Source organism: Leiobunum rupestre, chromosome 4 (assembly GCF_980474605.1).
Source record: "Leiobunum rupestre chromosome 4, qqLeiRupe1.1.hap1, whole genome shotgun sequence".
Lineage (NCBI taxonomy): Eukaryota > Metazoa > Arthropoda > Arachnida > Opiliones > Sclerosomatidae > Leiobunum > Leiobunum rupestre.
Window position 1 is genome coordinate 71514773 of NC_143387.1, and position 11037 is coordinate 71525809.

General features: G+C 33.1%; 2 protein-coding genes across 3 annotated transcripts; both read left to right on the forward strand.

Annotated features, from left to right (window-relative positions):
• Window positions 1-4787: 4787 nt before the first annotated feature.
• LOC149948939 (regulator of chromosome condensation-like) lies at window positions 4788-7581 on the forward strand. Of its 2 annotated transcripts, none has more exons than XM_090174133.1 (7): window positions 4788-4911; window positions 4975-5308; window positions 5378-5751; window positions 5813-6035; window positions 6099-6242; window positions 6336-6608; window positions 7172-7581. In XM_090174133.1, the coding sequence occupies exons 1-7, from the start codon at window positions 4894-4896 to the stop codon at window positions 7366-7368; spliced, it is 1563 nt and encodes a 520-aa protein (XP_090030259.1). In that variant the 5' UTR covers window positions 4788-4893; the 3' UTR covers window positions 7369-7581. The 2 variants fall into 2 exon arrangements, with proteins under 2 accessions (XP_090030259.1, XP_090030261.1); XM_090174135.1 differs by having other exon boundaries at window positions 5396-5751.
• Window positions 7582-10325: 2744 nt separating this feature from the next.
• Window positions 10326-10969, forward strand: Sf3b5 (splicing factor 3b subunit 5). Its single transcript, XM_090172830.1, has 3 exons — window positions 10326-10458; window positions 10522-10647; window positions 10718-10969. The coding sequence occupies exons 2-3, from the start codon at window positions 10591-10593 to the stop codon at window positions 10916-10918; spliced, it is 258 nt and encodes an 85-aa protein (XP_090028956.1). The 5' UTR covers window positions 10326-10458; window positions 10522-10590; the 3' UTR covers window positions 10919-10969.
• The last annotated feature ends 68 nt before the right edge of the window (window positions 10970-11037 follow it).

Consider the following 11037-nt stretch of genomic DNA (forward strand, 5'->3'; position numbering starts at 1 on the left):
AGCTCGTAATGCCCCAACTACCCATTGTCGTAACTTAAGGAGTAAATCTGAAAATAGCCTGGCAGGTTGTATCAAAGACAATCCTAAAGCCTTTTGGTCGCACGTTAACAGATTCCGCTCCACTAGAGTAGGTATTACTGAGTTAAAGAAAGACGACGGTACTTATACTGTCACTATTACTGAAGCCGCTTTCCTAATGAACAATTACTTCACTAGCACAGTCACTCCACCTGTGTCGGATATTTCCTCGTCCCCTAGTTCATCCCTATCAACTCCCGTTACTTCCTCGTCCCCTAGTTCCTCCCTAATAACTCCCGTTACTTTCTCGTCCCCTAGTTCATCCCTAACAACTCCCGTTACTTCCTCTAGGCCGGCGTCTCGCCCCAGTTTAACAGGCTATACATGTGATCCAGCAACCATATCGCGACTTCTCACTAGGATCAATGTTTCTAAGTCCCCAGGCCCAGATGGTATCCACCCGTATTTGTTAAAATCCCTATCAGCAGCTCTCTCTCTCCCTTTATATTTACTAATTGATCGCTCCTTTTCCCAATGTCAATTACCTTCAGCCTGGAAGGAAGCTAATATAACTCCCATTCACAAATCTGGATCCAGAACTGATCGTAGCAAATACGGCCCTATAAGTAATCTCAACCAAGTCCCCAAATTGAGTGAGCTAATTGTTCACAGTCAGATTACCGATCACCTAACAGTTACTAACTTTTTCTCTCCATACCAACACGGTTTCCTCTCTAAGAGATCCTGTCTCACAAACCTACTTGAAGCTACTAACTTGTGGTCCCAATGGCTTGATGATGGTTACTCAGTGGATGTGATTTATCTGGACTTTGCTAAGGCATTTGATTCCATTTCTCACTCTTGTCTCCTTGAATCCCTAAAAGCAGCGGGTATTGTTGGCGATGCTCTGGCCTGGATTGAAAACTATTTGAGTGGTCGCAGGCAGAGGGTTGTTCTGGGTGGTGTGACGTCGGGCTGGGGGGACATTGGTAGGGGTGTTCCGCAGGGTTCTATCCTCGGACCTCTCCTCTTCAATGTCCTTATCAATTCTTTACCGCAAGCCTTGCTCATTGCGATCATTCTCCTCTTTGCTGACGACTCAAAGCTCTCTCATCGCCTTCGGACTATTTCTGATTGTCATGACCTTCAGTCGGACCTTGATAGGGTTGCCCTCTTGGCTAGTTCGCGCGGCCTTTCCTTTAATGAGGCAAAGTGCTCTGTCCTCCACCTGGGCCACAAGAACCTTAATTTTGTTTACACCTTAAATGGTACCCCACTTAATACTACTCTTTCGGAGCGGGATCTGGGTGTGCAGGTCGACCCTACCCTAAAATTCTCCAGTCATGCTACCAAAGCTGCCAAACGTGTCCGGGCGGTCTCTGGTTTAGTGCGGCGGTATCTATATTTTCGGTCGCCCCTTCTCGTTAAATCGCTTTATAACTCTTTGATCCTTCCAATTTTTGACTATTGCTCCCCAATTTGGACCCCGCATCTGACCACCGACCAGTTGGCACTGGAAAAGGCTCAAAATAAATTCACTAAATTAGCTACCAAATTTTCATCGCGACCTGCTTCTGCCCGATTAAAAGCCCTTAAATTACAACCTGTTTCAGCGCGTCACAAACTTAATAATCTGTGTCTGCTCCATAAATTTTTTAACAACAAATTAGATCTAGGTTTCTCTGATTATTTTTCGCTAGACACAGATAACCGCACTAGAGGTCATTCCCTTAAACTTAAGAAACCTCGTGCCAACACGGCTTTACGCCTTAATTGTTTTGCCCACTCAGTAATTAACGATTGGAATAAGCTCCCGCAGGATATTGTTGCAATAAACGACTGTCATAAATTTAGAACTGCTGTAACAGACCACCTCGCATCCCATCCCTAGTCTGTATGTCTAATAGCGATTTCCACTGGGAAGCTCCGAGAGCGCCCCGAAATCGATTTCGACGTCACAGCTCGTGTCGAGATTTCCAAGGATCGTGGTCGAGCGAGTCTCCCAGTGAAATACAACCTCGTTTTAAGAGCAACTCTCGGGGCGAGTATTTTCCAGCGAAATACGCGGAAAGTCATGGCGGACTTTAATATTGTATTCCATAAACTTTATTAATCATCCATGGTTAGGCCTAGGCGTAAAGAAGAACTTACTTAATTTTCGGAGTAGGAATATACCACATCCTCTATATATCTTATTATTTTAGGCCTTTATACTATTTCCGGCGTTTGCCTTAAAAGAATTGCCTCTATTTCTTCGTCGGAACTATCCAAAGACGATTCTATAAACAAATAAGCAGCCCGAATATTTATTGTCCTATCTAGTTCCGCCATTTTTAAAAATCACGAAAACCGCTCGAAATCTGTCGATCCGTCGAATTTCTCGGATCAAAATTTTCGCTCTCAGAGCGCTCGCTGTGAGAGCGAGATTGCCAGTGGAAGACACGGATCTCGTCCCGAGCTGCTCTCGATTTCCCAGTGGAGGACGAAATCTCATCACGAGCGCTCCCGGAGCGCCCGAAATCCCCCAGTGGAAATCGCTATTACGTATGGGGCCTTATTCTATCTCTCTCGTTATCGTTAAAAATGGCTCGTTACTCGTTAAATTTTACAAAAATCGTTAAGTTTATCGAAATCTGATTTTTAGCAATTCTATCTCTTAACGGTAACGAAAATCCGTTAGGCTTATTCGTTAAAGATAACGAGAGCTATTTTGGCTCGTAAACAGTTACGACTGTGCTCCCATTGGACGAAAGTATTTGGTGGTTTTTTAAAGGTTGAAGTTCACTAGGTTTTTTTTAATTTTACATCATTTTTGTGTGAAAATATAGATTATAATGGCGGTACGTGGTGTCTTTAGGATGGAGTTTTTAAGGCAATTATTTGAAAATGAAAATAACAATGCATGGGGCCAGGAATTCATACCACGAACTTGGAATAGTTATCCGGCCGTATCCCCTATGGTAAGATCTCGGGGACCGTTTTCAGTGACGTGTATGAGAAAAAAAAATCGCCCCCCGCACGCGTCTCCCCTCTTTAGGAGTTTTTACCCCGCGCAACCTCCCGTTTTTACAACTGTAGTTTTTTGTTGTTCGACTCCCCGGCCATTTCGAAATTTAGGGTTTGAAACCCCACCATTGATAGCGACGGGTCAGCTCGCTCTCCCGACCTCTCCATGTGGAAGGATTAAGTCCGGCATTGTTAGCGCTGTCAAATTGGCAGCAGTGACAATGCCCTTGAGAACCGCGAAGTCCGAATGACGAGGTGACCGTCGCTATCAATAGAGCGATAGCGAAGGGAAAAGCAAAAAGATGTTTGAACCCTTTTTCGACACAGGGGGATGAAATTATTTGAAACTAGGATTTAATCAAGGATTCTTTATAAAGAATCCTTGATTTAATACCATTGAAAATCGTATGAGAAAACACGTATGCTCTGACGTCAAAATGATGAAAAAAAAGGTCCCCTAGATAGAGACGGAAATCGGGCGAGATAACCATTCCAAGTTCGATGTATGAATTCCTGATGGGACTTAAGTGAATATACGCTCAAAAAGCTGTTCAGACTTCCAAGAATTTTGGTTTTAGAACTTTGTCAAACTTTGGAAAATCGCCTTTCTGGCTCTCTGAGTACTGCTGTTCCAGTTGATAGCAAAGTATACGAAAACATGTTTAATATTTTAAAGAATTTATTAATATATTATTATTACCTAACTAGATATTGATTGCATTACGCTTTTACGCTGTGGGTTGCTATCAGGTTCATATTATTGGCAGGATAACTTAAAAAGAATGGGTTATGAAACAAATGATAAATTTGATAAATTTTAAATAATGTGAAAAAAGGCACCTTTGTAACACCATATTTCATTGGCTTATCAATCGGAACTACGTCATCACTCGTTACCAAAACGAATTCGGAAATAACGAGAAAAATTTAACGAGAGCTTAACGAAACTCGAGATAGAATACGTTTTTAACGAAAATTCGTTAAGCGCTCGTTAAAAGAAACTCGTTATATTTTACGAGTCTCGATTTTACGAAAAAGATAGAATAAGCCCCCTGTAATTTTTTTTTTTTAATTATTTCATTTTTTTTACAATTGTATGTATTTTCTTTTTTTTATTTTGTTACTTTATTGGTAATTTACTTGGAAACTGTGCTGCCATCTGATGCCAATAAAAGTAAGAAAAGTGTTGTTCTCATATGCACCACTAATAAAGTATATTTAAAGGGAAAAAAATATATTTTTAAACAATAAAATATATTTTTAAACAATAAAATACGATATTTTGATGCAACAAAAGTAAGTGGTTCCTAAAGATTTGTAATTTAGATTCCAATAACAATAAAAAAACGATTATTCCTTTTGCTATATTTATATAAGGCCTAAAAATTATAAATGTTACTTAGGTTAAGAAAAATTAAAATGGGAAAAAAAACTTTTTCTTATTTGAAAGGGATTTGTTTTTAAATAATGATAAATTTGTTTAAACGGGGACTTTTTAAAACCGCCATAGGGATTATAGTTTAGTAATGAATGAGTAATGTAGATGGCGGTAGGTGTTCCATGCTTAGTAAATTTCGCCGGTTTTAAAAAGTCACATTGGAATCTTGAGAAGGGTAAAGATAATTGTAATTCGTAAAATTTATAACTTACGAAGTTTAATAATAATTAATTACCTTCTATTTTTATTAAATAATATATTTTGCATTGAAATTAAAAGTTACCTTAGGTATAGGTGATAGCTAATTTCTAATTTGAATTAAGCCTTGGTAAATTCCATGTGGATATTTGGATTACAACAATCCCATTAAAGAGTAGCCACTTTCATTTACGTTACCGGCTTAAATTTAGATTTAAAAATTTCATACGATCATGGTGAAACCAACAAAGGTACTAGTTCAAGTTTTATTCTCATCAAAATATTAGATTATCCTCACACTTTGTCTCTCACAGAGGCAAGTGTCTGCATTGAATAATCCGAGTAATGATGGCCCAACAGCAGCCAAAAGAGTTACACGGGGAAATACTGCTAGTAATGCGCCTATTCAGGAAGCCAAACCGACAAAAGCAGCAGCCATTGTTCCAAAGAAGAGAAAAATGACCCGAATAGAACCACCGCCTCCTGATGTTCCAGAATCAAGCGAGGTTAGTGAAGATCAAGATGAAAATGCAAAGGCACCTTCGTCCAGTGTCGAATCTCAGGCATCAGATAGCTCCAGTTCAAATAAAGATAATAAACGTGTCCATAAGAAAGCTAGAATAGCTAAAGATCATTCTGCTCTTAAAGGTAGGTTTATATTAATATTTCAAAGTGTATTGTTGCTATATTTTGATTTTCTCCCTGTTTTTATAACAGATTTATTGCCTTTACCAGCTATATCAGATTCATTCGGTACAGTCTTAGCCGTAGGTACGGGTGACACTGGTCAGCTGGGTTTGGGAGAAGATCATTTGGAGAAATCAGTTCCAGGTGTTGTGCCTTTGCCAGAACCAGTCTGTTCCATCGTAGCAGGAGGAATGCACTCTCTATGCCTTTTAAAAACTGGCGTGGTTTATAGCTTCGGATGCAACGACGAAGGGGCATTAGGAAGGCTGACACCTAATGAGGAGGACATGTTTGTTCCAGCATCAGTAGAAATTAAAGAAAAAGTTGTACAAATATCAGCGGGAGACTCTCACAGCGCTGCCTTAACCGAATCGGGAAACGTTTTTATATGGGGGAATTTTAGGGCAAGTTTAATCTTATTTTAATTATGTAATTCTATTTTAACGTTAACTTGTACAATTTCAGGATTTTAAAGGACAAATGGGACTAACAAGTGAAACTGAAAAGCCTGTTCCCACTCCAATGCAAATTTTAAGCGATAAAGTTATAGTACAGATCAGCTCGGGAGGAAATCATTTCTTATGTCTAGACGAAGAAGGCCATATGTATAGTTGCGGAAATTGCGAGCATGGGCAACTTGGAAGGATTAATTCGTACAGTTTAGACCGAGGGGGTCGGAAAGGAATCGGTAAAAACTTCCCCTTTATTAATAATTAATGTTTTATTTTTACAAAAACTATTTACTATTCAGCAATGTGTTTGAAACCTGATTTGGTAAAAATAAATCGAAATGTACGGTTTGATCGTATTTGGGGAGGAACATACACATCCTATGCCAGAGCAAGACACACGGGAGAAATATACGCCTTTGGGTTGAATAATTTTTCACAATTGGGTAAGAGTGGTTTTAAATTAACTTTGTAATGCACAAAATTTGCCATCCGTTAACAAATACAATCTCAAATAAATGGATGTGTGATTTTTCTAGCTGTTGAAAACAAGAATATTTTAACAAAACCTCAACTTATAAAATCATTTTCGGGAAAGACATGGTTGTCGTTTTCTGGTGGTGAACATCACACGTTAGCCTTGGATGTGCAAGGACGAGTGTACTCTTTAGGACGATTTGAATATGGTAGACTTGGGCTTGGTCCTGATGCTAAAGATACATCCGAGCCAACTCTAATATCAAAGTTACAAGATGTGGAATGCGTCGATATTAGCTGCGGATCGACAGTGTCTTTCGCTGTTGATAAAAATGGTACGTATTATCGGAAGTATAAAATATATATCCCAATACTGTTAATGTTTCTCTCGAAATATGTACATTAGTAAATTCCATCGATTCAAAATACATTTCAGAAGAAAAATCTTGCCATGCCAAATATATTAGTTATTTTTTAAAACTCTGAACATCAAGAAAATAGGATTTACAAATATCCCTAGACAGTGTAATTTTTTAATTTTTCATTATTAATTATTCTTCAGTAAAATGTTTCCACAATTTGGCCCTTATAAAACTGTCTTCTATTTTAATTTTTATGGTGTAGATGTTTCATAAGAGATATATTATAAACTTATTATTTAAAGCCCTTTTTTATCTAATTTTTGTTAAAATATTAGTCTGCTACAAATTCTCAATTCGTTAATTCCGCGAATGTGACTCGAGGTTCCAATTGCTTTTATAGCTTATTGAAATTATGTTATGCTTGCCGTTATTTTTTTGGCAGTTCTAAAATATCCTTATTCTAGCCCCTGTTATGGATAATTTTTTTTAAATTTGTGGTGTATTTTGATTAATGCATCATTTAATTTTTAATTTAGGTTTAGCATATTCTTGGGGATGTTGCACAAATAGTCAATTAGGCCATAATACGGAGGAAGATGAATTCGAGCCCCGACAAATTGTTTCAAAACAAATGCGAACGAGAAATTGTTTAAAAGCATCAGGTGGAGGACAACATGCTTTATTTATCGCTTCTGATAAGGAAGGAGATGATGGGAAACAAAATGGAGAGTAACAGACCCTTTTTTAGGTTCAATTATGAAACATTAATTTCACACAGATTATTTTTGAGATTGTAATAAAAAAAGTTCAATACAGATTCAAAGGTTCCAAGTCTAAATCAGAACAAAAAATTAGAACAGTGATTTTAAATGTTTTATTTAAAATTTTTTACAATGTTTAGCTTTTAACGATATTAAAATCTGGCAATAAAAGTTGTTTGAATTTATTTTATTTTTTTATTTTTTTTTCAAAAAAATATATTTTTCTCTGCAAATAATTTTTTTTTAAATAGAAACATCGTTTTATTAAGCTTCTCTATCTAGATGGCGCCAGGAGTTCCGCTAGAAAAATTAACTTAAATGGGTATTTCACGAGCCGATAATTCCTCGACGACACCGGACTCTTTTCGTCCTATGGGAAAGCGCGTTTCTAAGGGAGGCGTGTTTTTATATTATCTTTCACCCCTTGTTTCAGCATGCTGAAGCCTACGCTCTCGTTACGTCTAAGTATACAAGTCATACTGATATTGGAAGCTTAGGTTCGTATGTGTTGAAAACAAGGGTGGAATAGATGTTGTACGTGTTTTAGCGGGGAAACATTGCTCTTTGAATTAAGCAAAATATTAAAATGGTATATCTCTTCGCAATATATTAAAAGTTCTAAATTTTGATAAAAATATATAGTCCTGGTCTTTCGAATTATATAATTTTGATATTATATTTATTTTAATTATATAATTTTGATATTATATTTATTTTAATTATATAATTTTGATAGTATATTTATTTTAATTATATAATTTTGATAGTATATTTATTTTAATTATATAATTTTGATAGTATATTTATTTTAATTATATAATTTTGATATTATATTTATTTTAATTATATAATTTTGATAGTATATTTATTTTAATTATATAATTTTGATATTATATTTATTTTAATTATATAATTTTTATAGTATATTTATTTTAATTATATAATTTTGATAGTATATTTATTTTAATTATATAATTTTGATAGTATATTTATTTGAATTATATAATTTTGATAGTATATTTATTTTAATTATATAATTTTGATAGTATATTTATTTTAATTATATAATTTTGATAATATATTTATTTTAATTATATAATTTTGATAGTATATTTATTTTAATTATATAATTTTGATAATATATTTATTTTAATTATATAATTTTGATAGTGTATTTATTTTAATTATATAATTTTGATAGTATATTTATTTTCATTATATAATTTTGATAGTATATTTATTTTAATTATATAATTTTGATAGTATATTTATTTTAATTATAATTTTGATAGTATATTTATTTTAATTATATAATTTTGATAGTATATTTATTTTAATTATATAATTTTGATAGTATATTTATTTTAATTATATAATTTTGATAGTATATTTATTTTAATTATATAATTTTGATAGTATATTTATTTTAATTATATAATTTTGATAGTATATTTATTTTAATTATATAATTTTGATAGTATATTTATTTTAATTATATAATTTTGATAGTATATTTATTTTAATTATTTGATTGTATATTAATTTTAATTATTTGATTGTATATTTATTTTAATTATTTGATTGTATATTAATTTTAATTATTTGATTGTATATTTATTTTAATTATTTGATATTATCATATGTAACATAATTATGTGATTATGTTACATATGATATTATTATTATTGTATCTCCTTACGTCTAAGCAGGCCCGTACATGGGGGGGGGCGCCAGGGGATGCTCAGCGCCCCCAAATCAGTACTTGAGCATCCCCAATTTACTAATTTCATAGGTGGGGAGATGAAAATGTCTCAAGGCATTGGCATCCCCAAAAGGAATTTGAGCGCCCCCGAGTTTTGGCGGCTGTGTACGGGCCTGCGTCTAAGTATACAAGTCATACGTGTTGAAAACACAGGTGAAAAAGATATTTAATTAATTAAAATAAATATACTATCAAATAATTATAATAAATATTCTATAAAATAATTCAAATAAATATACTATCAAATAATTAAAATATATGTACTATCAAAAAATTAAAATAAATATACTATCAATAATTAAAATAAATATACTATAAAATAATTAAAATAAATATACTATCAAATAATTAAAATAAATATACTATCACATAATTAAAATAAATGTACTATCAAATAATTAAAATTAATGTTCCATCAAATAATTAAAATAAATATACAATCAAATAATTAAAATTAATGTTCTATCAAATAATTAAAATAAATATACAATCAAATAATTAAAATAAATATACTATCACATAATTAAAATAAATGTACTATCAAATAATTAAAATTAATGTTCCATCAAATAATTAAAATAAATATACAATCAAATAATTAAAATTAATGTTCTATCAAATAATTAAAATAAATATACAATCAAATAATTAAAATAAATATACTATCACATAATTAAAATAAATGTACTATCAAATAATTAAAATTAATGTTCCATCAAATAATTAAAATAAATATACAATCAAATAATTAAAATTAATGTTCTATCAAATAATTAAAATAAATATACAATCAAATAATTAAAATAAATATACAATCAAATAATTTAAAATAAATATACTATCAAAATTATATAATTCGAAATTTAGAACTTTTAATATATGGCGCATATAACACCGCAAAAAAGCGAAGAGATGTACCATTTTAATATTTTGCTTAATTCAAACAGCAATGTTTCCCCGCCAAAACACGTGCAACATCTATTCCACCCTTGTTTTCAACACATACGAAGCTAAGCTTCCAATATCAGTATGACTTGTATACTTAGACGTAAGGAGAGCGTAGGCTTGAGCATGCTGAAACAACGGGTGAAAGAGAATATAAAATCACGCCTCCCTTTGAAACGCGCTTTCCCATAGGACGAAAAGAGTCCGGTGTCGTCGAGAAATTATCGGCTCGTGGTATTTCTCGTTAAGAACTAAGATAAAATATTTTGTTGTAGTAAATGTTTTGCCTTGAAATACGTGCAAGTATAGTTTGATTAATATAACGATACGAATTAGCTACTTTTTTAAAAGTTTGGTAAGTTAATCTATTTTGGTGTCTGTCTATACCCTGGTTAAAACAAAATCATTTTTGACAAAGGCCCACTCGAGGACGTGTTCTCCATTTGCAAGTTATTCCGGATATTTTAAACTTTTTCTGAATATAGAAATGGGAGATCGATACAACATTCACAGTCAACTAGAACATTTGCAGTCTAAGTATATTGTAAGTATATAATTTTGTAGTTCAATGCTGCAAAGCTACGTTAAAAATAAAAAAAAATTGATCTGTACAGGGTACTGGCCATGCTGACACAAGTAGATTTGAGTGGTTGGTCAACCAACATCGCGACAGCTTTGCTTCATACATGGGACATTTTGATATGCAAAACTTTTTCAGTATAGCTGAAAATGAAGCTAAGGCTCGAGTGCGTTTTAATCTTATGGAGAAAATGTTACAACCATGTGGGCCACCTCCCGAAAAACCCGAAGACTAAGAAAATATCTGTAAATATTGTCATTAAATATGCTTAAATTGGTTTTTAAAACTGATTGTTTTTACAAGTTAATATATCTTGGAAGCCTTTTTTTTTGGTGTGCTTCCAACGGTAGTTGA

Coding starts and splice junctions, on each gene's coding strand:
- Sf3b5 (XM_090172830.1), top strand. CDS start 10,591: ATGGGAGATCGATACAACATTCACAGTCAACTAGAACATTTGCAGTCT. Junction 10,648..10,717: donor ATTTGCAGTCTAAGTATATT/GTAAGTATATAA, acceptor TGATCTGTACAG/GGTACTGGCCATGCTGACAC.
- LOC149948939 (XM_090174133.1), top strand. Junction 5,309..5,377: donor AGATCATTCTGCTCTTAAAG/GTAGGTTTATAT, acceptor TTTTTATAACAG/ATTTATTGCCTTTACCAGCT. Junction 5,752..5,812: donor TTATATGGGGGAATTTTAGG/GCAAGTTTAATC, acceptor GTACAATTTCAG/GATTTTAAAGGACAAATGGG.